Source organism: Lingula anatina, chromosome 4 (genome assembly GCF_051362555.1).
Source record: "Lingula anatina isolate TDL-2025a chromosome 4, LinAna3.0, whole genome shotgun sequence".
NCBI classification, from domain to species: Eukaryota; Metazoa; Brachiopoda; class Lingulata; order Lingulida; family Lingulidae; genus Lingula; species Lingula anatina.
In genome coordinates, this window is record NC_141770.1 from 8,029,996 (window position 1) to 8,057,530 (window position 27,535).

The 27,535-nt window shown below is 36.3% G+C and overlaps 3 protein-coding genes across 3 annotated transcripts; 2 read left to right on the forward strand and 1 right to left on the reverse strand.

The window, feature by feature from the left end:
• Positions 1 to 426: 426 nt before the first annotated feature.
• On the reverse strand, positions 427 to 12,215 carry LOC106163806 (vacuolar protein sorting-associated protein 35). The gene is made up of 17 exons (XM_087010701.1): positions 12,195 to 12,215; positions 11,803 to 11,904; positions 11,271 to 11,367; positions 10,882 to 11,005; positions 10,275 to 10,463; positions 9,675 to 9,891; positions 8,936 to 9,019; positions 8,339 to 8,448; positions 7,835 to 7,931; positions 7,426 to 7,574; positions 6,912 to 7,119; positions 6,308 to 6,463; positions 5,649 to 5,771; positions 5,150 to 5,329; positions 4,370 to 4,609; positions 3,388 to 3,531; positions 427 to 2,798 (listed from the first exon to the last, which is right to left on the reverse strand). Exons 1-17 carry the CDS (start codon positions 12,195 to 12,197, stop codon positions 2,619 to 2,621), a joined length of 2,403 nt encoding a protein of 800 aa, XP_086866827.1. The 5' UTR covers positions 12,198 to 12,215; the 3' UTR covers positions 427 to 2,618.
• Positions 12,216 to 12,726: 511 nt separating this feature from the next.
• LOC106163796 (15-hydroxyprostaglandin dehydrogenase [NAD(+)]-like) lies at positions 12,727 to 20,755 on the forward strand. The gene is made up of 7 exons (XM_087010717.1): positions 12,727 to 12,884; positions 13,679 to 13,802; positions 14,059 to 14,165; positions 16,584 to 16,680; positions 17,348 to 17,424; positions 18,212 to 18,366; positions 18,979 to 20,755. Exons 1-7 carry the CDS (start codon positions 12,786 to 12,788, stop codon positions 19,112 to 19,114), a joined length of 795 nt encoding a protein of 264 aa, XP_086866843.1. The 5' UTR covers positions 12,727 to 12,785; the 3' UTR covers positions 19,115 to 20,755.
• Positions 20,756 to 23,905: 3,150 nt separating this feature from the next.
• LOC147762234 (uncharacterized) lies at positions 23,906 to 26,839 on the forward strand. Its single transcript, XM_087010757.1, has 2 exons — positions 23,906 to 26,359; positions 26,765 to 26,839. Exons 1-2 carry the CDS (start codon positions 23,906 to 23,908, stop codon positions 26,837 to 26,839), a joined length of 2,529 nt encoding a protein of 842 aa, XP_086866883.1.
• The last annotated feature ends 696 nt before the right edge of the window (positions 26,840 to 27,535 follow it).

Sequence of the window (27,535 nt, forward strand, 5' to 3'; positions counted from 1 at the left end):
CTTCAGATTTTCTGCATTTCCACATAAGCAGTTGCATAGGTTTTTATGTCTTTAAACATTATGTAATATTATTTTATGCACTGTCAACATTTTTTGAAATATTGGGATTTTCATTATGTGAATTTGAACTCTCATAGTCCAGAAACTGTAATCTTATTGCAGGGGTGGATTGAGGCCGTCTTCTGGGTCTTTCAGATGACGGTCAGATTTTAAAGTTTACATTGACTGGTATCAATTTTTTTCTGTTGGAAGACCATCAAAAGTAGAGGATGGATCAACAAAGATACTTTGGAATACTGTCAGAAAATATCTCTTGATCTGCTCCTGTTATTGACCATGTTACCTGTTGTGCATGATTAAAAATCAGTGTTAACTGACTGTGTTATTATAAGCATTATTTATTATTGCATCAAAATTAACAAAATGACCTATTTTGCATCTTTATTATCTGTTTTTTGTCTGTACATTTGACAGCTTTGCTGCCTTGTTTAAGTAACAAATAACATAAAAACCTGGCACTTTCCACAACCTAAAGAAAATCTTGTCAACAGTCACTAAATCTAAATAAACGAACTGCCATAATTCCTGTGGTAAATGACCAATAGTAATGCTTATCTAATCATTATAGGAGTACCAAATATAAGGGAAACATTTCACCAAGTCTCTGCGGTGAAATACATTCAAAATTATCTTCTAGATCAGAAGCAGAGTAAATATATGAAGAGCATGCAATAATCGTACCCCCCCCCCCCTTACAGTCATTCTTGGTACCTTTCCGTGACCACTGACCTTTTTTTTTATTTTCGTCAGCATGAGTTGAAAGTGCAGTGTGTAAATGACAACAAAATAAAAATGAAATCAAAAAGGTGTGGTGGGGGTTGGCTCAGCAAAGAGTGTTTTCATTGGGCCTTGACCAGTTTAATTATGAAAATATATTTTTCTTTTCCTGATAAACAGTAACAGTTGTACTCAAGTATTATCCTGAATAAATGTGTTGAACGTTAAAACATTCCTAATACACCGTCACGCCTACAAATTAAACCGAGAGAACGGCCCAGCAATGGACTGCTTACACATCATATATGGTAGTAAGAATACAGCTTGGTCTTAAAAAAATCTAAGACCAAAACAGGTTAAGTGTGTCTTAAAAGAAATACAAGAAAAATCGCTTTCTTTTAAATTATATAGATCAGGGTGAACATAGCCTCAATTGAAATCTCAAAATTATATTATTTCCCAATAAAAATCAACATTTTTGATTAAATGGCCACCCAGGTTTTTACCCATGTTGAATATCGCTTACAAAATTCTTTCCAGTTTATAGCTATATGATGTTTTTTTCTCCTTGAATCCTCCCCCCCCCCCCCCCCCCAATTATCATACTTAAAGAAATCACCATCTGTGTTCCTTCACTGTAAGCGGCATTTTAGTTTTGTAATTAGGCTATGAAGTGTCCCTGATGATAAATATTTATTATTGCCCTCATGGAAGAAAATAAACGTAGGTACTGATATTGATTTTTGTCAGTACCAATTTTACTAAGTCTTATCACTTTCGTTTAAATTGAAAATTATATGGAATAAGCAAGGATCGATAAATTTTGTGAATTGCCTGTACACATTTTTCGTGTCATTTGCACTTACTCACCTTTTTAAATTCCAACTAAGGATATCATTTCAGCTGTTTTCTTTCACTTGTGTATAAACGCAAATGCACATTTCCCCATTTTTTCCCCCAACCTGATTCCTGCAATAATAAACTGCTCAAGATGGGTCCAAGTAAGCACCCAGTGAACAACTTGTTTAGTTTGTCCTCGGTCCAAGCAATTACACCTTGAAATCCAATTACACTTAAATATTTCATTTTTAATTTTTTCTTATTCATTTTTAAACTTTTTAATCATTTTCACTTTTGCTCTTACAAAACAATTTGCACTTAGCAGCATGCAGTACATATATGACATAATAGTTAAATAAATAGTCATTTTTTACAGATGTAGTTGAACTCCTGGTGACTTGTAATCTATCTGCATTCTAGGCTAATTCCCAATCTATGGGGATTAAAGGCTCTGCGGTTTACCCCCAGTAAAACCAAATTTTACAAAGCGACACATGAACAATGACAAGAGAAATTGGCCCTATCTCCATATGTCTACTGAGCTAACCATCACATACAGTGTGATGTTTAAACTGAATCCCTTTCAGCAACAAGTTCCCCAAAAAAGGCTCACCATTCAATACTCTATCTTCATCCATCATTAAATGATTCAGGTAGGTAGATTGATCAGAGGCAGCATTGCCATTAAGTGCCAATATATGAAAACAAATACAAGACCACAGCCCAGTAAGTCAACTTCCTGGGACCAGAAGAGCTCAATGTCATGGTAAAGGGCCAATGATGGTACATATTTCTTCAAGACCCTTTTAAATCCTGGGATAATCCTTGTATGAACATTTCACTTAATATGGCATACAGAACCAACGTAAAATGTACAATATCCAACTAACACCAAAGTAATCATCCAGATAGATTATGCTAACAACACTTCTTGATGCAGTTAAAAGGAGGATTTTTTTTGTGTGAAATTTCCATTTCCCATTAATGAGATTGTAGAAACATCAAAGAATGAGACCTTCATAAGTAGGTCCATCATTCTCTGGTGACTCCTGTCTCAGTCTTAAATGCTCAATGGTGTTCTGGAAATGCTTATTAATCTGCTCAGTCTCTTCATTGGATTCTAAGTTCGGCAAGTCTTCACGAATCTTTCCGATTAGTTGATTTAGCACCTGGACCGTCATCTGAGGAAAGAAAAGAAAAGAAGTCCAATTACTGGACTAATCACGAACATATATTTTTTAACAAATTATTCCAGCGCTTGGTAAATGGATCTTTTAATTAGGCATACAATTACTATAGAGTTGGCTTAACCAAAACACAAATCTAATATGGTTGGATATATTATTCTTAAATATAATATAATATAAGGGTATGTGAGCATATGTATTTATGTTAATGCTTCTACCTGTATTTGATCATGTATGCATGCATGTGAATCGAGTGCAGTTTGGGGGTGTGTTAAAAATAAAGAATATTCAAATTTACTTTTAAATGCTACTATTCATAGTTAGACCCAGTAAAAATACAAAATTGACCAAAACTACTAACACTAACACCTGAATAATGAGATATTTAAATTAAAATCCATTCTGTTTCTATGCATACAGTATATATTGTCTATCATGGCACATTTCGTCAGCACATTATTAATATAACCTATGATAAAATACAAAAAAATAATTATAACTAAAAAATATTTTCTAATGTGGCAGATTGAAAAAAAAAAGTGACCCTGCAATAAGATTCAAAACACTGCAATAATTATTTCACCTGGTCATTTCCTTTTTCATACATATATATGTAGTGGTTGAGGATCTCCACAAAGAGCTGCACTTGGACAGAGCTGTCCATGCACTGGTTGGCTATCCTCAGGCTTTTCTTTAGACACTCCATCACACGTTTACCATCCTGAACCTGGAAGTACATATCATCAATAATACTTCATAATGTACCGATAATTGTCAAAATAATAAATTTTAATGATTAATATCCTGCTGATAATTTTTCTCTGGAAAGGAAAAAAGATGTCATCAGCATCATGAGGTTAATCTGTTTGTGTCGGCTGTTGTCGGCAAGTGAGCTCTGGTCATGCGGAAAGTCATACAGCACAAAGTCCACTTTCTGACCACCTTTGAGTAACTCACCAGCACAAAGTCCACTTTCTGACCACCTTTGAGTAACTCACCAGCACAAAGTCCACTTTCTGACCACCTTTGAGTAACTCACGGGTTATATACACTGCTCCACCAAAAATTAGGAACATATTTCATAATTACATTTATAAAAAGGTATTACCAAACACTATCAGCTACCTGTTCCAGACTTTTGCTGATGTCAAAAGAAAATGTCACCATTTTGAGTCACCATTTTCACATTCTCCTTACAATTAAAAAGCTGAACAGAGTCACAACATACACATAGCAGGTGCTTAAGTAGAAGCTCACTTGGTGTCTTATGAGCCCAAAGGGTTGGGCGTTTTTTACACATGAAACTATAATTAATGAACATAAATGAATGTTGGAGTTGTGGTGTAACAAGAATGGAAGTCCCAGAAATGGAAGTCCAGGATCCCATATCATTAGAACATGTTAGGGTTAGTTAGAGTACTGGGGTCAGTATATGGGACAAATGACGCCAGTACAATGAGCTAATGGGAAGCAGATTACGGTTCCTAGAGGAATACCACTCCTGTTACAGTGGCATTAATATTAAATTGCTATTGTAATAATCATCACCATTTGCCTGCCCTTACCTCTTCCCCTTCGGACTCTCGCGTTTTGCCTGACCAGAACAGATGTGAGCACGTAGCCACGCCACGACACTGGTCTGGTTTCTTCAGAAGTTTGGAGGCTGCCAGAGCGCATTGTGTTCTCAGAGGTTCATGGTTCTCTTCTCCAAAACATTTCATTTTCTCAAATGTGGCAATGATTAAAGTGATGGCAGAGAGCTGCGCCTTACTGTCACTGATTTCATCCTCGTACAGTGAAAATGCCTGAAAGAAACAGATATTACAATGTCAGGGGCAGATCCAGAGATATTTTCTGACAGTCTTCTGACAGATTAATTAATGTCTGTCAGTGTAAACTCGACAAATTCTGACTGTCTTCCAGAAAACCCAGAAGATGGCCGGATGTGTAAGTACTTTCTGTTTTGACTAAATAGAAAAAAGTTCTTGTTTTAAAGATTCACAATCTACAGCTCACCAAACAAACACTTCTATCACTTGTGACAACACATACTTTTAATCTTAATTTTCACAAACTTATGAAAACCCTACTAAAATTTTTCAACTTATCAAGAATAACTGAAAATCTGATTATAAAATTGATATAAGATATTCTCCAAATCCAAGATCATATTCATAATACTCTCACTAATATTGATCAGTGATCAAACATATCATTGATCAAACAGAGTAAAGGAAGCATTACTATATATAAGACAATTGTGCTCTGTAAATATCACTATTTCTGAGATCTGCAAGACAATATATTGATCTGACCCTGAAGCTAATAACCGTATAAATATTCACCTGTGACAAGAATTCATATGCTACAGACTCATGGTTTTCAAATCCTATCTCTCCAGCAGCCAGACCTCCCTGAAGGAAGAGTCTCAGTGGGACCTCGGCCATCTCTGCCTTTATCAGGGCTCCTATCGTTTGGTGACAAAACTGGAAAATCTTCTGACATTTTTTCTCCCACTTATCATCCTAGAAATGGATTAAATATGGATTGAAAATGGGAATCTGCTTTAAATGGAGCTATCAAGAAACAATACTCTCTCTCTCTCTCTCACACACACACATACACACACTCAGACAGTAGCACTGAAGGTAAATAAATATGCCCCCCTCTCTCTCTTTCTCTCTCTCTCACACGTACAGACTCAAACAGTAGCATTGAAAGTAAGTATGCCAGTTCTCTCTCTCTCTCTCTCTTTCTCTCTGGTGAATACAAAACATTTCTGTAGCTTTAGCCTCTAATTATAATTCATAGATCATATGTGTAAATGACACACAAAACATTCACCTCTTCTTCTAGTTCTTTGTACTTGAAAGCCAATTTGTAGGCTGCAAACACCAATGGAGGCAGGGTGTACTTAATCCTCATGTTCCCACCGTTCCCAAAGTGTTTCCTGGCCGCATTCAAGATCTGAAATCAAACCAAATTACTTTAATATGAGACATATTTGAAAAACGTATGTGTGGTCTGCTGTTTTTTTTTTCACACTGAACCAATCAATCATTCAATATCACAGACCTTAGCTAATAAAAAGATGAAAGACATAACAGCATTTCCACAACATACCTTTTTTTCACATCATAAAATGTTTATTTCCTTATGTTTAATGTACTTGTTATAAGTGAAATATACATCTAATCTATACATTGCACTGAATGAGACTTATTGTGCAATTTTAAAGCTTCTCCTCACTAGGTTTGTCAAAATTTATACCATAGCACTTTACTAACACTCGCCAATTTAGCCAAATGCTAAAACTGACTTAAGTTGACTAAACACCAAATGGTGGATTTAACTTGTTTTAGTCAAATTTCAACCACGTGGAGAAAAAAGGTGATGAAAAAGCAGTGATTTCGCTAAGAGAAAAATTGCCCACAAGCAATTCCAAAAACAGACACATTAGTCTTTTACAAATTTAAATATTTTCCTTATGGTTTCTACCATACCAAATATTGTTGGTCAGCATCTTCTGCCTGCATTAGGTTAATTAACCTTCCCATCAGGCCTTGTTCCTCTGCAAAATCTTCGGGGTCGATATCATCTTGGGGCTGTCCTTCTTGGTCACAAACCAGTGGCGCCACCAAGTTCAATATTGCATCAACCTGATTGTGAACAATGTATATTTTCCTTACCTGTTTTATTTTTCACAGCTTGATCAGACAAGATATGGATAAGTTTAAATGAAAATTAAATGCTACAAAAATTTAACAACTTCCGTAATTAAAAAGTATTTATAGAATTTTTAATAAGAAGAACAGTAAAAAAGAGTTAAAATTCACACTGGCCGTGAGTACAGAATATTAAATTTGGTGACTATATACTAATAGTGCAGCCTTTTTGATTTGCCCAATATGCCTTATCTATTACTCATTCATAATTTGAGATGTTATATGACTTTGACACTTGAGAAACAAATATATATACTACCAGAAAATACAAAAAAATTTCAATTTAAAAATACTAAAAAATAAATAATACTTAAAAATGTATGAAATATCTCAAAATATTTCAAATGAAACAAGAAATATTCCAAAATATCAAAAGACAAACCTGTTCCTGTGATGGTATCTTTATATCATTGTCTAATGCATTTACTATTATGTACGAGCTCATGCTCTTCTTGGCAGCAAAGTCAAAGTACTCAAAGAGTGGACCGAAGTGCTCCAGCTGCAGAACGGTCAGTATGTTATTATAGCTGTCCACTGGGATCTTCATAAGGCGCATCAACTCCTTGGAAACTGCACTGGAATTCTCTATGCTGTCAAATACAAGAGAGATAACATGTTATATCATATAAATACCTGACTACTATCACACACACACACACCTGAATAGAATATTATATCACTAAATACACACAAACACTGCTTCCCCCTTCACTGATCCCCCCTTCAATTACTGAAAAAAAAAATTCACACCAATGGTTCTCTGTTGAATTTTGACTAGCTGAATCTTAATTCTAAACCGTACCAAATGGCAATGTTCCCCCTCTAAAATACCAAAATTTTTCAGGCCCTTAGGCAGGCCTGGAACCCCAAACCAACCACCCCTGTAAACTACTCACTGGTCCAGGTTGAGCCTGTTAAAGATCTCCTCGGTGGTCTCCAGGACCTTGTCCACGTAATCCACCCTGTCTGGGTAACACTTCAGAGCCAGGTTGATCAGCGCCACCTGTAGGGAAACGATGTCTTCAGGAGGCATATCAGGACGATTCTGAAATATTAAGAAATCTTTTGAAAATTTTGTCTATAGAACATAAACAGCAACAACAATAGATTTTCCAAAGGATTGGGGTTTAATTTCAACAATGAACAGGGACATGAAGTACAAACAAGCTTGGTTGTGTTTATATAGACTATAAAATATCAGCTATAAAAAAGATATTCTCTGAAGGAGAGTCAGCATAATTCATAATTATCGAAAAAGAAACAGGTATTGAAAATTGTAATAGTTGTTCTCACTGTTTTCTTTACCTGAATGACTTGAGAAATCTGCTGTGAAAATATATCAAAAAGTTGGATGTCTTGTGGTATACCAACACCTTCCTCTTTGTTGGCAAATTGGGCAAGTCTGTTGAAACAAAGAAAAACACACATGATTTCAAATTTTGACAAAAAATATAACTGTTCTTGCAAAGACTTTTACACTTCCAGGTTCAGGTAGAGATGCTTCATGAGACGATTATTTTGAATGATACTAAACTTTAAGTCGTATCTCTGTTGGATTTTGCAGTTGACCTCTCTCCTTACTGGTGCAAATCACTGGAAATTGCTCGGAAAGATTATAGTAGGTGTTTAATTTTTCCAATAACCTCTTACATTAAAGAGAAAACAAGTTCAAAACGAGCTAGTGCTGAGTAGATTTGAAAATTTGAAAGCTACACTTTATAATTACAACAAAATATCAATTCAATGCTTCAAGCTTAACAAGATTAATATATTGTCTGTAATTTACTGTATATGAGTACATCATATCACCTGTCAATAAGAGCTATGATGATGTTCTTGACATTGACATCAGGGTGAAGGTCAGCGCAGGCCTTTAAGAACCCGGTCAGCGTTTGGAGGTGGAACTCGTCTGGAAATACCTGTAAGGAAAGGTGTAAAACACCACCTTCAATTGATCGTTATTATTCATAAAACTTGGGAGTTTTAAAAGCCTGCTAACATACAAAAAACGATATTTTCTCCATTGTGTAAAAAAGACTACTTTGGAGGTGAAACTCATCTGGAAATACCTGTAAGGAAATAAGACACCACCTTCAATTGATTGCTATTATTAATAATAAAGGAACAATAGTGACAGTTACCATTAAACTTGGAGTGTTAAAACCTCTTAACATACAAAAAAAACATTATGATGTCCACTGCATAAAAAAAAACTACTGCAAATATGATAAGTTTATTCAAACAACTCCTGAATAGCCTGCTTTATGATATACATGTATAGTCAATACTTTCCACTTACAAATGTCTATGAGCTTCATCAAAATGGCACAAATACACACTAAAAGCATTTTTAAAATCATTTAAAAGAAAAAATACTGATATTTGTTATATCTCTGGGAAAACTACCTGTATAATGCACTCCATCAAGTATTCCTGTGCTATGGGATCTCTACAGCTTACTGTCTGCTCCAACACACCAGTCAGGATATGCTGAAAGAAATGGAATATATACACACTTAGGTATAAATATTGAACCAAAATACCCTTCAGCTAGGCATTACAATGAGGCTGTGCTGTCACCAGAGATTACTTTAAAAAATTAGGAATGAAAGGCACTCAAACGTTGGTCCTTGTTCTATTATACATCAGAGGGCAGTATACATGGTCGGTGAGACAGGAATGGTAGTCCTAGGAACGGAAGTCCTGGCTCCCCATATGATTAGCTAAGTACAAGTCAGAGTTAGTCAAAGTACTGGGGTCAGTATATGGGACAAATGTCACCTGTCCAAAGGTAATGGAGAACAAACCATTGTTCCTAGCGGAATTCCATTCCTGTCATTGCCTAAAATTTTAACAACTCTTTTTAGGTAGTCTGTACTCCTGGCCACTAGCACCCTGAATACTTTAAACTATTTCACATTCACAGTCTACCTGATAAATAATTCATGTCATTAATTCATTTCACCACATTTATTCTATGTAAAGATCAAACCTAATGATTGTTACTAAAAACCTGATACTTTGTATCACTGCCTTAATATAATTAATCACTTACATCACGTTTTGGGAGAAATAAAACTGTTTTCTTTTTAAGCAACAAAATCTATAAAAAGTGAAACAAAAAAAAATAAATAAAATCACAAACCCTTTTATACATCTCCATGTCAACGCACTCTAACTGGCTGAGGCGAACCAGATTAGTACCAACGAGGATACGCAGCTCGCGTCTCTCCTGCTCGCGCTTGTCTTTGTCGCGCGTATGTCCCTGGTGCTGCATGCGCACCCACAATTTGTTCATTTCAGCAAAGTTCAGGTGGATGAAATCAATGGAGTCTTTGACAGTTCCAGATTCTGGATCCCCACTGAAGGCAAATAGATAAATCTGAGCTATTACAATTATAATATTTTTGTCATTCAAGTTTTTCCCCCCAATTTTCAGCACATTGATTTATTTCTCTGAAGCAATTGTGTTAAAGTGAGATCTCTATTGAAAACAATCTACCTACATCAAATAATCTTTTCATTGAACAGTTTGATGACATCAAAAGTAATACAAATTAAAAGACTAAACAACTTCTCTAACAAAACAAACTAAATTTATAAACATGGCAATATTATCTAATAAATGTACCATAAAGACCACAAAAATCCAAATAAAAAATTCTAAAATATGTAAATAAACTACTTTGATAAATTTAAAAACCTCAATACAACATCAAATACAAATTTCACCATTTCTTAATACCTAGCTGCCACTTCTTCTTCAGCATCAGGCAGTACATTCTTGGTACACTGTAGGAGATAGTTCCTGAGGAAGAGGCCCCGGAGGGGGTGTTGTACACCTCGACACATCTCTACCAGATCTTTCAGGATGTCCTTTCTGGAGAGCTCGTTGGCTTTGATGTACACCACGCCCACTGTGATTAATAGATATCTGTAAAAAAGTCAAAATATAATCAAAGTTACTCATAATATGACATAAAGTTAACTCTTTAATCTATTACTGGATCTACAAACTTGTCTTGTTGACAATGTTGCATCTCCCTCTTGGAGACTTCATCACTGTAAGGATACAAAGCTCATACAATATTCAAGAAAAATCGAGGAGAGATGTTGACACTGTTTATAATATGAAATATGCTAATACCAACTTACAATCTTGACACAATATTCAAGAAATCAAGAAAAGATGTTGACACTCTGTTTACCATAGGAAACATGTTATACCAACTTTCAATCTTGGCACAATATTCAAGAAATCAAAAAAAAGAAGTTGACACTGTTTATCATGTGATATATGCTATACCATGTGATATATGCTATACCATGTGATATATGCTCTACCAACTTACAGTCTTGGCACAATATTCCCAGCATACTGCACCAGTTCGTACAAGTCGGCCACCTTCCTTCCCTTCTGGAACTCATCCACCAGGTAGATCTCCAGGTGGCGCAGTTCATCAGTGATTGACATATCTGTCACATACTTAAGGAAAACAAATATCAACTGAAACCATGATGTGTCCATCCACCAGGGCTTTTCACAGGTACAGGCCGTCCAAAATTACCACCTATAATTTTAACAAAAATTTCAGAGAGTATTCTGTATTCCTAAAGTTTTTCTGCGAGGAGGAGGGGGACTTTTTTCAAATACTATATGTATTTGTATTATCTAAAACATAAAGGTGGGGATACTAGGGGTTCAGTTTTATGAAAACAGACCCCATCATTGTAAGGATACAAAGCTCATAGTAACTTTTAGGTGAAAGCATGGAAGTCCTCAGTTCACTTAGCATATTGGAGGCATGTTTTAGCCCATCCATCAGCTTGCCTTTGTCCTGGGAACAGAGAAAGGTATTAATATGGTGACCATGATATTCATTATAGAAGTACAGTAGTATGACTGTGATATTCATTATAGAAGTACAATATTAAGCAAACTTTTTTTGTGTAAAGACGCTTTTAGTTTGTATACTAATTGGCATTATAATGAAGGAACGTTGCATTAAAAATAAGTTAGAAGTGCAGATTAAAACATATTCAATGATTAGAAACTACGCATGGGGCTCTATTGTTATACTGAGTTATGGCCAAATAATGCTCAATAATATTCAGGCAAGTCAGATTTTGCACAATCGTCAGTTTTGAAACACATTTTAAGAAGTATCTTGATGATGAAGTAAGACAGATTTAACTTATAAATCCTTTGGGGGTACTCTGATGAAAAAACTCACAAGAAGTAACAGAGTCACCATTTACCAGTAGTAACTTACCAGACATCGTTTCATCTGAAAGGACTGTGCCTTCACCACCTGAAGTGCCTCATCTAACAGCTTCTCCTGCTCCTCCTGTGGTGACAACTGGGCCGTGTTCGGCTGGAATGGAGAACCAGACATCATAACAAAAGTCAATGCTACCCTGCCTGCACTGCCTATAGTACAATGTAACTTTGTACTTAACGGTACTGTGCTAGTGACTGTGCAACTGAAGATCAATACAATACGGTTATTTTGATAATGATATTCAGGGACAGTGCCACTGCTAAATCGGAGTGAAACAATGGAAAATGGTGCTCGATAAGCAATCACACAGCTACTGGGTATCTTATCATACTAAAATCACATGTGGTGAACAACCTGTAACTAGAAGATAACTCATTCCACACCATGATGATTACAATATTCCGGGTCGATGTAGACCTGACAAATCACATTTCAACAGAGAATCACTAGGATACAGTTCTGCTATGAATAGTGCCCTGACTGAAGAAACTGAAATGACAACTAACTTGTCCATCATTTTTTATGATGATGTTGGAATGGATTTAAATCGGCATCCCGCTTTTTCAACGTTTTTGCCTATGTTTGGTGGATACGCTCTGGGGGCGTTTTTTTTTTTCATAATGTTTCTAAAATTATTGGCACAAAAGGACATATCAACCATGAAATTATAGCAACAAAAATATATTTAAAAAGGGGAGGGAATATCGACTCACCATCTTGGACTTTTGTACTTCCTACTCACGTGACTTGTGCAAAAGTACGGAGAAAGGAAGACAACAAGACAGGACCCAGACAAATTCACCATGAAATGTTAATCGGCTAGAAATAGTAACCCCGTACGCCAAAATTATTTCGAAATAGTTTTTTTCACATAAAATATTTTACAAAGTTCATTTTTTTACAAAATCTAAAGAAACCCCAAAGAGACGTGTCTTGTATGCAGTAGTAATAAGATCGAGGTAAACAAGGAGCACATGATGATGAAGTTTGCTGGCAAAGTTGCACTAATTACCGGCGGAGCGCAGGGTTTAGGGCGGGTTTTCTCTGAAGCCCTGTTAAAACGGGGAGCTAAGGTACATAGAGATGGGGTTATGCAGAATATTGAGTTCATAAGAGTAATTAACCTTCGGATGTAACTTGGTCATCCAAGTTACTGTGCTACTCAATGTAATGTATGTACTACTATCCGCTGGCTTTTAACTCAGGCAGCTGACACAGTTTTTACATGTCAACACTCCCGGATAATCTGGGAGGTATCCTGGATACAGAACGAATCTCCCAGTCTCTTGTATGGGTAAACAAATTTCTCAGATAAAAGCGACTTTGAAAATTTGCACCGTTGTCCTGTCCCAAATACCCAAATCAAAACAATTTCGTTTTTTTTTAACTCACCTCGGGGAGGGGAGCACAGATAATCCGGGAGTCTCCTGGATACAGAAGGAATATCCCGGTCTCCTGCATGGGTTAACAAATTTCTTGGATAAAATCCACTTTGAAAATTTGCACCTTTGTCCTGTCCCAAATACCCTCATCAAAACAATTTCGGATTTTTAAACTCATCTCGGGGAGGGAGAGCACAGATAATCTGGGTGTCTCCTGGATACAGAACGAATATCCCGGTCTCCTACATGGGTTAACATATTTGAAACTTTGAAAATTTGCATCGTTGTCAGATAACATCCTGTCCCAAATACCAAAATCAAAATAATTTCGTTTTTTTAAACTCACCTCAGGGAGGGGGAGCACAACGGCAGCGACCACTGCCCCCCCCCCCCCCCAGCACAGCATTTTTACAAATACAGGCATGAGGTTGTAACAATTTTTCAAATATAATTAATAATGAAATTATTTTTTCTGTACATTTTAGGTGTGTATGGCAGATATTGATGATAAGACAGGACTGAAAACTTTGGCACAGTTCCAGCAACAATATGGCAAAGACAGCAGCACATTTGTCAAGTGTGATGTAACAAATGAAACTGAGTTTGAAAGCAAGTTTGTTTCTATTTTGCTGTGAAATGTAAATTATTTTAATATTTTTTTGCATGAATTCATCAATAACCATAAAATCGACATCATTACACAGTTGTTTCCTTTTTATATTTGTATTCCAGTGAATTTTTTGGGAGGCAGGAATTGTAAAAGACATTTTAAAAGACCATTTTTCTGGATAGATCAAGTGAAAATCCTTAAATTTTGTTTTTTGCCAAATTTAGTTCATTAAACCTTTTTTTATTTAATTCGTAGATGCATTCCGCCATACCAAGCAGTCACTGGGAGGCCTTGATATACTTTGTAACAATGCTGGCATAGTGAATGAAATTGACTGGAGAAAGACCATTGACATAAACCTGGTAGGAATAACAACTGTTAATTTTGGCAAAAAAAAAAATAATTTTCCTGGGGTAAACAGCAATTTTCTCATACTTACCAATGGTTAATGAATCCATTTCTACATTCAAAGTTAGTCCCCTGGTTATTTTCCAAAAAGTTTGTTTTTTGTAATCTCTTAAGAGATTATTACAGAGTGTAGCCACCTATGGAGGTCAGGTGGTTGGATGGCAAGCACACATTTTAGATTTATTGCTATAACTGCTGTTTTTTGTGATAAAATAGATAATGTTATATTTCTGTGAGTTGTTTACAATATATTTATTGTGAAATATAGATCTCATATGAAGAGTTCCCTTTAACAAGAAGACACATAAATTCCAGTCAGTATATTAATAACAAACTAATCCAGTATTGTGTTGTTCTGTGTACTTCTTAGAACAGCTCATGTATCTGAACATTCAAAGTTATATCACCCTTTGGATAAAATTCTTTGGCTAAAACATGAAAATATTTAAACTGTATCTAGAATTTGAAATTAAAATGAGTTGGCGATACTGTGGCAAGGCAATATACAATAAATGTTTTTTATTTTCCAAGCCAATTTTTATTAGTATATGCAGTGTATGAAATGGCCGCCAGCCCGAGGCTGGTAACTTTCAGGCCGGGCGGGTAAGATTTGCAAATCACCCGCCCGACGGGCTGGCTAATTTACAGCCTATTTTTTACCTTTTATTTTGTCTATGTTCACAAGCGATTTCAGCAAAATAAACTCACTGTTTTCACCCACTTTCATAGAAGCAAAGAACTAACCATAGCTTGCAATCGAACACTCGTATCGAAATGTAACCAACAGTCTCCCTCTCATTGGCCTCGTTTTCGAAGTTCCGTCTGTGTGATATGAAGTTGAAAGACAATTTGAAACGAGGCACATTGTTCTTAACCAGCTTTAGTGCACAGCAGATAACGTTACATCATTGTTTTGTGTAGAGGAGATCCCGCGAGTAGCAATTTGTAGGTTGAGAGTAATCAAAATGTGAAAGTATAAAAAGTTATGATATTGATAAAATAGACTTATAGGTACATGAAGTGCTTATAATCAACAGTAATAAAGGCAACGGGGGCAAATTAAAGGAGAATTTTACAAAAATTTGAATCCCAAAATTATGAGCGAACGTACGAGTTTACGCCGTGCGTCAGATGTAGTTTTTTTCCCACGTGCTTTCATCTTGGGCTGTCAAAAATGAAAAAAATTCTATCAAGTCCGATAGAGAAGTTCACAAAAGAAAAACAATTGAGGAAAGAAATAAAAATAACAAAGATTACGACAGAACCAATCGAAAGAGAACAAATTGGGACCCATGGAAATTAAGGTGACTTCAATTTGCAATTAGTCGAGTGGCAACATTTTTTGTAAAACCGTAACTCGAAAGTATCACGCATTGCGACCGAGCGCAAGCATCTCGATACAATAACTCGCCCATACTCGCCCCATATAATATATTGTAGCCTCTATGTGATATATATATAGCTATTCTCAATAAGCAATGCTGTCTATGGGCGATTAGCGTGCAGGACCGTTCCCGACCGCTTTTTAAAGCTTAAAAGCGATATTCAAAGGGACCCTCGTGCTGAATTCTTTCTTCTTTATTGTCAGCACAGAGATCGATTTATTTAACAACAATATATATATTTGGTCATACTTGTTGCTATACAGAAAAGCAAAAATTATGATCAAATGATATCACGAAATCAGAATAAAAGTTATAAATAAATTATTGAAGAAGAAATGAGACAGCCTGCAAGGTGAACATAAACTGAATTGACTACCCCCACCCTCCCCCGCCCGGTAAAGGGCCCTGAAAATTTTTGGTATTTTAGATGGTGAATGGTGCCATTTGGTATGGTTTAAAACTATGATTCAACTAGTGAAAGTCTTATTTCAAGAGGTGAGTTTTTTTTTTTTTTGCAGAAATTAAAAGGGGGGCGTCAGGACCCCCCTGAACCCCCCCCCCCCCTCTAAATCCAACACTGACAAGGTATCATTCAGTAGAAATTCCAACCAATTTCTAAATTTTCAATGCATAAGGCATGATATTGCCCTTTCATTTCCAAATTACTCTCCCAAGAATGCATTCTAGACCCCCTCAGCATACCTCTCTTAACTTTAGGGCAGGTAACTACATGGCCGGGCTGGTAGCTTTTCAGAGTTACCTGCCCGGCGGTCTGGCTAGTAATTTCCTTGAATTTCATACACTGGTATATGATAAGCATTTGACTGAACTTTTTGTCCACTGAAGTAAGATATGCCTCAAGTTTTAGAGTCTTGAAATATGTTTTCTGTTATGCTAGTACATGTATATGCTTGTTGTCTCACAAATATGGGTATATGCCACAGGTTAGTACTGAATAGTCAAATTTTATTTATTTCTACTGTCCAGATTGCAGTAATGACAGGGACGTACCTGGGTCTTGAGGCTATGAGAAAGGACAGAGGTGGCAATGGAGGTGTTATCATCAACGTGGCTTCCGTTGCAGGTACAGATTGAAGAAAAATTACTTATCTAATATAACTTATCTAATATAACTTTCATCATTTTCTTTGTAGTGGAAATGGGCATTTTTGTGTAAAATTATTAAATTTATTAAAAATGGAAATCAAACAAATTACATATTTGAAGGTCGCCCTTAAATATTTTTTTAAACACGTAAATGTATGGTAAGAATAAAGTAATTTTTCTTCAATCAACAGGTTAATATTAAAATAGCTAATCTCCAATAGATATTAAGCTGTTGATTGAAGAAAAATTACTTTATTCTTATAACATAACATAGCTGATGAAATTCTTCTCTGGCTAGATATATTGGTGTTTTGGTGGAAAATACAAAGCCGTATATTAATTATTATGTATCTGATGAATTTTACCCCAATTATAAGCATTTGCTCCTCGAAACGAGTCATGATGATCTGTGACCTCTTAATCCTTTTCACATATTCTGTGATCTGATGGCTTGTCCATTTTTTTCAATTTGAATAATGTCAATTAATTTATTTCATGGTTTAGTCAAAGTATCTTCTATTAATGTTATACTATAAAACTTTTATTTTATTGTATTCTTTAAATAAATGTGTAATTGAAGCTGATTTGAAGGCTTTTCTTGTGTTTGCATTATAACTATATCTGAAGGCTTTTGTGTTTTGCAGGTATAATATCCATATCTGAAGGTCCATCATACACTGCGTCAAAGTTTGGGGTGGTGGGTTTCTCAAAAGCCATAGGGGTAGGTACTGTCCACAGTTCACAGACTGAAGATCAGCATGGCCATTAATATCATTATGTTCAGTGCCTTTGATTTAAGATTATACAGTATATTTGCACTTAAAGTGTTGCACTCTCGTTTAACTTAATCCTTTTATGTTGGTTTTCAAAAGAAAGATAATTTACATATTTTTACATATTATATTATATTATATTATATTATATTATATTATATTATATTATATTATATTATATTATATTATATTATATTATATTATATTATATTATATTATATTATATTATATTATATTATATTCAGTTGCTGGAATGACATCATTCCATTCATTTGCACTGCACATTTTTTACATTTATTTGCATTCATTGTTGTAAAAGCCAAATGAAATGTAAAAGCAGAAATATTTTTTTGTGCTTTGTCATCTATGAATTTTTTATTTAAAAACCAATGTTATAGTGAAAAATGTATGTATTGAATCAGGCCTGTAGCCAGGGGGTTCGAGGGGTTCGAAAGAACCACCCCTTTTTGCTGGGGAAAAGGTCCACTCTGGGTAAAATTTGACCTATGTACTTGTAACTTTATGGTAAAAGGTCCACTTTTTCAGAAAACGAACCCCCCCCTCTGAAATTGCTGGCTACAGGCCTGTGAATTGTCTTTGATATGAAATTTCAAACCATAATTATTCCAAAAATCCATTGGCTGTATCTAATGGTCAGATACCGCCAATAGATTTTTGGATTTTTGGACACTGAGAAAAGAAGAAAAAGATATTTTATATTTGTTTTCATTTCAGGAAGATATTGATTATCCTACACATCAAGTGAGAGTGAACTGTCTTTGTCCTACCTTTGCTGATACTCCAATATTACATAGCAGTGATAGAAAAGTAACAAAGTCAAGTCATTACAAGCTGTATAAGAAGAGAAAAGAGCTGCTGGGGGTGATGGAGTAAGTATATGACAGAACTAATGGATGATCAACATGGTTCTGTTTCTACGCATGAAAGTAATTAATATTTGATTCTGTTGAGTCATTTTCATACAGATCAGTGATTTCAAGTTTATATCTAATTTAAGGGATGGGGGGGGGGGGGGGGGGGGGGGGAGCTAAGCCAAACCATTTCCAATATATTTCAGTAATGCAGCAATTGTGATTCCATTGTTTTAAAATATTCCAATTTGATGGCAAGGCAAAATGATAAGTGTGACAGTAGAGCTAGAGGACTCAAAAGTAGGACGAGTGCCAAATCTCCCTCACTGTCCAAAAAACCAAGGAATTTTTTTCAACCCCCGTGCCCTTCATACTGTGACAAAATTGAATGTGTTTGTTCATTATTATTAAGTACCTGTGCCCCCCCCCTCAACCTACCCCCCTCTCCCTCTTCCCTTGCGCACGCGTGCGTGCACGTGCACACACACACACACACACACACACACACGAAGCATAATCCCGGATCAACTGGTCTACAGTATGTGCACTTAACTACTGGATAATAAAAAAAATATGAAAAAAAAAAAAGAAAAAAAAAAATTCACATAATTATCTCATTTTTGTTTTCAGTCCTCATAGAGTGGGAGATGCCTTCATACAGCTACTCGAAGATGAGAGTCAGAACGGTTCTGTACTTACTGTCACCAGGGACCAGATTAGATACAAGAAGTACCCTCCCCCTCTTACTTTGACAAGCAAACTGTGAAATACATAATATGAAACTTTTATTCTCTAGGTGATTTAGATAAAATTGGCCCAAAAAAGTGCACACGGGCAAAGAGTTAATTAACTGAAAGGAAAAATGATATGCATATCAGGTTTATACAGTAGCCATGGACATTATTTATATGTTGGAGGAAAGAAAGAAAATGCATTCAAAAACTATTGAATTGACAGCAAAAACGTGAGATGAAAATTAATCATGTATGAATGGAAAGGTGATCGATCAACCAATTAATATAGTGACAATTTAGTGCTAAATAAAGCTGCAAGTTGTTGAGAACAGATCGGGAGTACATGATTTTAATAATATAGTTTCTATAAAATTTAAAAAAATACTGTTTATGAAGACTCAGTTTCTCAGAAAAGCAAAAGTTCTGAAAGAGGTTGGGTGAAAACTTTGGAATGCTTTGGAGTCATAGAGCTAGGGAAACCCATTAGCATGAGGGTTTTGAATGGGCTTTCAATACTTTTCTTTTGATAACGTGCTAAATGTCAGCATCACCTTATTCATTTGCTCAAAAATATTTAGATTAAGGGGTACTTTCTTGGCATGTGACTTTTCAAAATTCAATTCCAACATAGTTATGAGAAGCCTGTGTGCTTAAATGTGGCATGTATAAGTCAGATAATGTATATCTATTCTAATACTTGTTTTATTTTGGTGCAGATCAGAGGCAGAAAGAAGCTGTCTTCTGGGTCTTCCAGAAAATGGTCAGAATTTTAAAGTTAACATTGGCAGGCATCTAATTTTTTCTGTCGGAAGATGGTAAAAAATGGAGGATGGATCAACAAAGATAGGGAGATTGTCAGAAAATATCTCTCGATCCGCCCCTGAAAATGATATGTGAAAAATGCATGTTTGTACAAAATATTTAAGCATACATGAACTCTGTCTGAGTTCTGTACAAAAGTTACGTATTTTTGATAACTGTATGTCCTAATAACAGATAGGCTGTGAATGGCACCTTTAAAATTATTAAGAAGTGCACAAAATGTGATATACATGTGTAAGTGTTGCCATATTCTATGTTAACTACCTATCTGAAGGGGTATTTCATACGTTCCAAAAAAGAAGAAAAAGCATGTTCTCTTAGAACCATTAAGCTTCATAATCATCATTATCGACTTCTTGTCCCATTATCATTTTGATTTTTAAAGACTGTCGTTAATTAATCATCACTACAGGTGTGGACAAAATTAACAAGTTGTTAATGAAAAGATGTATGTGGAAAGATTAGCATGATTATAATGAACCTATTGTTAGACCATTCTGCTTAGCACAATACTTGCTCATTAAACAGAATTGTGATGAATTTTTGTAGGTTGCTAAGACACCACGTATACCAGTGGCACCTGGGTATTAAAATCCACATTGACTTTATATTGAAAAAAATTGCTCTCGGGAGCCTAATGTTCTATCTTATAAAACACATTATTTGTGGTATTTGTGCCAATATTTTATTTTCAGTTATCAGATGGTGCCTGCCTTATAAAATACTCTATGTTAATTATAAATCATACAGGGTATATGTGGTAAAAATATCAATATCGCAAAAAAAAATTGCAAGTATTTTATTACATGTTTGAATAATTAGTCATCATAATAAACCATAGAAAAATCTGACGTGTATATTATAAATCCCTCTTTTTATTAATATAGTTATGCCGTGAAGCGAATCCCTCTAAGGTGCAGACATTCTACTCTACATTTTTCTTAATCTAGTATATATTTATAAATTGATGAGTGCTTCATGCTTCCCTGTGCATGGCGCTCACTCTAAATTTCAGCAAAACCTTCGTAGAATGTCGGTTAGGTCATTTTTTCGGTGAGATCGGAAGACCACGAGTGGCGTTTGCGCAGAAAGGCATAGACACGCAATTTTTACTTCATAACTGACTCTCTGTCTAAAGGCAAAACTGATGCCGATACGCTCCACATGATTGCTGCTTTCATCCAGGCCCCAGAAACCTTCGGTTGAGTGACTATGTCGATCCCGGTCATTTATAATTTACGTGTGTACCAGGCACGCATGACTAATTGATCTGGATTGTTTGTGAAGCAGTATTGATAGTAAACTCGTAAATACACAAGTAACAGCATAACCAGGCTAAGCCTATCGATCTGTACTACGTACACGGAAAGAACGCACATCTCGTACAGTGGGGCCCGATTAATGTTCTCTGCCGTGAAAAAATATAAACATGCAATTTTCTCAGTACAGATTCTTAATCATTTATTTTTTTATCTCATTTTATTCTATTATTATTATTATTACATAGAAGGAGGATAAAGTCTTTTTTTCTACCGTTTTCTTTCCGTTTTCTTGTTCTTGGTTGCGATGCAGTTTTTGTCATTATTCAACAGTTGATCTAACAATGGAGACTCAACACGACATTTGTCTTTCCTATATATCATCTGTTAATAATTAAATGTTGTGGTCGCGGGTTACCTGCTTACTAGTTATTTGCATACATCACGTAAGGTAAACAATAAATTGGCTGCAAAATCATTAATTTCCTATTTAAAAGGCCTCGGTGAACATGGATGATCATTTTGAGATAGATGTTTTTGTTTTTTTCCTGCTTCAAGCTATAGTGCATGCAGGTTTAACAATTAATTCTACAAACTCATGTAAACAATTTTTTAGTCGAAGCACTAATGTTATGTCGTCGAGGTTGTGCGTTTTCAATGTTTTTAAAACGCAAGTAACACCACAACCACGGAAAGCCTAGACAGAGGTAACAGGATCGTATCTAAGGCTTCTTCCAGCACCGTTTTTACTTTAGTGGCTTTTAAGCTGTCCTAGGACAGGAGACGGTTTGTTTGCACTCACCCAAATTAAACGTCCAGCACAAAAAATCGAAATAAAGGGTTAGATAATAGGCCTAGGAAATAATGTATACTCCCCGGCGTAACCCAGACATCTATTTGCAATAAACCCGTTTTCTTCCCAAAGTTAATAGGCAGTGAGTAGGCCCTGCAGATATAAAATGAATGCACTTTTGAAAAAAAGGGCTGTTCTTTAGAAAATAAGTTCATCTGGATGCGTTATGTATATAACTTCACCTAGCGTTCAAACAATTGCACTGAGGAAGACTGCAGCAAAGAGCAGTTGAAAATGTCTGCACGTACATCTTTTACCTCGTCCTTTTTTGGATGGAAAAAATGTATCTCTTACGACTGCAAAAGGGCTGTTCTTGTTCTGGCTGTTGGTTACGATACGGGCTCCATCTTGCCCTTGCTATGACATCTACAACGATGTAGGCCTACAAACGCGCTGTTCGATCATTCCGCACGACTTGCTGTTAAGATAACGCGACGGACTGAAGTCATCTGAGACGTCTCAAGCCAATCTGCCGCTACTTGATAATAAACCGCATACAGCACATAAGACAAAACAAAGAGAAAAATAAAACGCAGTAAAGATTATTTTGGATTATTTCTCAGAACAAGGAACTTCACATGTAAACAGTTTTGATTGTTTACTTCTGTGGTTAACAGGCCTCCAAAACAATCTTAATGAATCTCGGGCATTTACATGTCATCATAGCATGAGAGTCAACCAAACTTGCATTGATGGCATTTGAGAGTATAGTACTAGGAAAAAAGGTTTGAATCAATAATTCTGTCAACATTTAAAAAACAAATTTGATGTAAAAATTAGGGCGCCGTGCAAATATCACACAGATCATGGTGCACCAATTATAACGCCTGTGACGTTGTGAAGACGATTCACACACACGCACGCGCGCACACTTCTTACAAGCAAGCGCACATTAATTTAAATACTATTAAAATAGCACTTGGGTATTGTTCCAGGTGACATGCCGTTATTGATGTGATAAACCAAGATTAAATGCATTCTGATTTGAGTTGGAGAGCCCTCGCAAAATATACACGGTGGCAAATTCGAAAAAGCAAATGTATACTATTTATTAGAGGTCATGCACATTTATTGCGTTATGTAAGAATCGGATAACCGATTTCTTGTTTATTTTGATTAATGTAGACATAAGCGGCCCATTTGCGTGATCTTTTATGTGAGGAGATAGGATTGCGGGGAGAATTGATTGACACTTCAACAGCGTGGCTGTTTTGTAGTTAGCATTCCGTAGGAATAGACATTTTTAGCGACACTCCTTTGTGCTTTTATGACAGTTCAGACACCACATGGTATAATAATGTCAAGTTACTTTAGATGTTCAGTGATTTTGTAGAGGAAATTCAGCTTTCCAGGATAAAAAGGAATAATTGACATCCACGAAAGCCAGCAATGTGAGTTTTTTATGATTGCTCTGTTGTACTGTATAAGTTAGTTTAACATTCTTAATGCAGTTTAAAATTGTTTGTAACACTCTGTTTTATTTAAGAAGACTTATTTATGTTTGTTTTTTTTTGTTTTCGTTTTAGTCAGAACCATTGGACTACAAGTACATGCGTTTCTGATGCTGGTTACTGAAATAAACATACAGAATATTATTCAAGACTTTATTGTTTTCACTTAAGATCCGTGGGATCTTACAGTTCTGAATTGGCTTTCCAACCATGTCACTTCAAGAGGAAATAGAAAGACAGCGTCATTTAATTGAAGAATTAGAGAGAGACATTGATCAATCTATTCACTCTCTTTTAAGAGACATAAAGAGAGAACATTCACTTCTTACCAGTACACCGCACAATGTAGCTACTAGTACATCAATCAGTGAAGCTTCTATAAGCCCCATACCTCATCCAGGGACACCATACACATGTAGATCAGAGGGTATTTCCACAATGAATGCAGTGTCTGTGACATCTCCTGTCACAATGCCATCACTTAGTGCATTAAGTTCGAACATTCCAGCTTTCAGCCAGACGACATTCACATCTCACAATGTACCAGTTGTACCACAGTCTCAGTCTGCAATATCAACATCTAATATACCAGTGTCTGTTGCGGTACCACTCACACCTTTTCCTAAACCTGTTTGGACAATGCAGGCTGCCCCTCTCACTGCTTCGCATGCAACACAGTCCATGACACCACAGGATGACCGTTTACTGGGAAGTATTCCTGTATCATGTGAATTACCTGCGACTTCTCAGCTTACAGTGCCATCTCCAGCTGTATTTAGTACAAGCTCACCCGACTTTATTCACATATCACAACCAAATCTTTATCATCCCCATGGTGCAGTAGCATTCTCCGCATCTCAGACTCCGATTCCAACGACATTTGAAACAACAGCGTCTGTCGCAGTGCCACCCGCACCCACGCCTGCATACGATATCCCATCTCAGACTATACAACACAGTGCAGTATATACACCAGTATCTGAGGCTATTCCACCAACAAGTGACTCATTGACCCCACTGATAGATGCAATGCAGTTGCCAAAGGTAGAATTGATGCCATTTAATGGGAACCCTCTGCAGTACCACCCATTTATGAGATCATTTGAAAACATGGTAGGACATAAAAATGTCCCTCACGCTGCAAAATTGGCCAGACTCTTGCAATATTGTCGCGGTGAAGCTTATAATCTTATACAGTGTTGCTGTGTTATGGAACCAGAACAGGGATATGCCACGGCTTTAAAGTTATTGAAAGAAAGGTACGGAGACAGTTATACTATTTCCCAGGCCTGGATACAGAAAATTATGAACAGGGGACCGGTGACGGATAATGTAGCTTTTCGGCACTTTGCTGATGAGTTGAGATGCTGCTTTGAAACCTTGCGTGCAGTTGGGAGAAAGGAAGACATAAATAGTGGGGACTACCTACTTAAGATTGTACAAAAGCTGCCCCAGTATATTAAACCCAGATGTTTGAAGTTGGTACACAGTATTCGGTCTGAAGGGAGAAATCCTGACATAGGGGACTTGGTTAACTTTATCTCTTTAGCAGCAGACGAAAGGAATGACCCCATTTTTGGCCAGCTTCTGTCTACTGGCAGAGAAGGAAGGAACACACAGACCACTGCCAATTACAGCACAAGTACCGACAGTCCACTGTGTGCCTGTTGTGGCTCACATCACAGTTTATTCAACTGTGAAGAATTCAAAGGTTTGAGAGTACGAGATAGACTAACTTTAGCAAAACAAAAGAATTTATGTTTCAATTGTTTGAGAACAGGACATGTCGCCTTAAGATGTCCAGTGAACCGAGTATGCTCTGTAGAAGGGTGTGAACAGAAGCATACAAAATTTCTACATCTACCCCAGAGAAATGCAAACCAGAATACAGATGAAATGGATACTGAAGAAGTTGCTTGTAATGCCACAGGGGCCGGGGTGGGTAAGCAAAAGATTGCACTTCCCATCATTAGTGTGAAGGTCCGTGGGCAAGGTCAAACCCAATTTGTTGAAACATACGCTCTTTTAGATAGTGGCTCAACTCAGAGTTTCTGTTCAGAAGAGTTAACGAGGTCATTGAACTTGGAATCTACAAGGAAAATTCACAACATTGTTTTAAACACACTTGGTCGCCAAAAGAGAGTATTCAGTAAATCTGTAAACTTGGAGGTGACAAATGCAGATGAAACATTGATATATGATATGACAGATGTATTGACTAGGCCCAAGCTAAATATAGGCACTGATAAAATTGTTACTCAAGAAGAGTTGGACAACTGGCAACATTTGAAGGACATAAAGTTACCAGAGGTAGACATTGACCAAGTGCACATTCTTATTGGACAAGACATGCCAGAATTACTCAAACCAAGAGAGATCCGAGAAGGAAAGACAGGTATGCCATATGCAGTGAGAACAGCACTGGGATGGACAATCAACGGTCCAATTGGAGAACGGTCAACAGAAAATGTTTCTAGTTATTTCGTGAACACTTCCAATGATCTCCAGGACCAGATCAAGAACTTGTGCAAGCTAGATGGACATGATGAAGATTTTTCAGCTATGTCTGTCAATGACAAGAAGGTTATGACTACCTGGAAAAATTCATTACACTATGATGAAGGAAAACAATACAGCATGGACATTCCATTCCAAGAGCAGCCACTAAATCTCCCAGATAACCGGTCTGTGGCAAATTTCCGTTTTCAGTGCCTTAAAAGGAGATTAAAGAAAGACAAGTGGCTCCAGAAAAGGTATATGGAAAGTATGGTAGAACTACGAGACAAAAGTTATGCAAAAGAGATGAAAGAGGCCTGTAAAGACGGCGGTTATGTTCGGTATCTGCCCCACCATCCAGCATTACACGCCAGAAAACCAGATAAAGTAGATAAAGTACGTATTGTTTACGACTGTGTAGCCGAGCACAAAGGCATTTCCGTGAATGATGCAATATATCAAGGCCCAGACTTAACAAACAAACTGATTGAGAATTTACCGCGTTTTAGGCATCACCCTGTTGCTTTATGGCTGATATTGAAGGGATGTTTTTACAAGCTAAGGTGAACGAGAATCATCGTGACTTGCTTCGATTCTTGTGGTGGAAGAATGATGATATGAACAAATAAGTTCAAGTTTAAATTACAAGGCATATGTTTGGAGGGGTATTGAGTCCAAGTTGTGCATTATTTAATTGCCCTACGGCGTACTGCGCTGGACGATTCCTCGAATTTCACCTCTCAGGCTATACCTGTAGAAACTGTATTGCGGAATTTTTATGTTTATGTTGTCTCAAACCAGTACCTGAACACAACATGGAATCTTCAAGAGACCAGTGACAAAACTTTGTCTTCTGGGAGGTGTAGACTGATGTGACGGAGGTTAAAGTGGTTAAGTCATAGACCTTTTTAATTACAGCGTAGACAAAATATTGTAATCTGGGTCTGTAGTTAAATTTATAATATAATTTATGCAATGTGGGTACATGTGCATAAGGGGCCGGTGTAAGAATCGGATAACCGATTTCTTGTTTATTTTGATTAATGTAGACATAAGCGGCCCATTTGCGTGATCTTTTATGTGAGGAGATAGGATTGCGGGGAGAATTGATTGACACTTCAACAGCGTGGCTGTTTTGTAGTTAGCATTCCGTAGGAATAGACATTTTTAGCGACACTCCTTTGTGCTTTTATGACAGTTCAGACACCACATGGTATAATAATGTCAAGTTACTTTAGATGTTCAGTGATTTTGTAGAGGAAATTCAGCTTTCCAGGATAAAAAGGAATAATTGACATCCACGAAAGCCAGCAATGTGAGTTTTTTATGATTGCTCTGTTGTACTGTATAAGTTAGTTTAACATTCTTAATGCAGTTTAAAATTGTTTGTAACACTCTGTTTTATTTAAGAAGACTTATTTATGTTTGTTTTTTTTTTGTTTTCGTTTTAGTCAGAACCATTGGACTACAAGTACATGCGTTTCTGATGCTGGTTACTGAAATAAACATACAGAATATTATTCAAGACTTTATTGTTTTCACTTAAGATCCGTGGGATCTTACACGTTATAT

Coding starts and splice junctions, on each gene's coding strand:
- LOC106163796 (XM_087010717.1), top strand. CDS start 12,786: ATGATGATGAAGTTTGCTGGCAAAGTTGCACTAATTACCGGCGGAGCG. Junction 12,885..13,678: donor TGTTAAAACGGGGAGCTAAG/GTACATAGAGAT, acceptor TGTACATTTTAG/GTGTGTATGGCAGATATTGA. Junction 16,681..17,347: donor CAACGTGGCTTCCGTTGCAG/GTACAGATTGAA, acceptor TGTGTTTTGCAG/GTATAATATCCATATCTGAA.
- LOC106163806 (XM_087010701.1), bottom strand. Junction 7,575..7,834: donor AGATTTCTCAAGTCATTCAG/GTAAAGAAAACA, acceptor TTAATATTTCAG/AATCGTCCTGATATGCCTCC. Junction 3,532..4,369: donor GAGAGTCCGAAGGGGAAGAG/GTAAGGGCAGGC, acceptor ATGTACTTCCAG/GTTCAGGATGGTAAACGTGT.
- LOC147762234 (XM_087010757.1), top strand. CDS start 23,906: ATGAATGCAGTGTCTGTGACATCTCCTGTCACAATGCCATCACTTAGT. Junction 26,360..26,764: donor AACCAGATAAAGTAGATAAA/GTACGTATTGTT, acceptor GTCTCAAACCAG/TACCTGAACACAACATGGAA.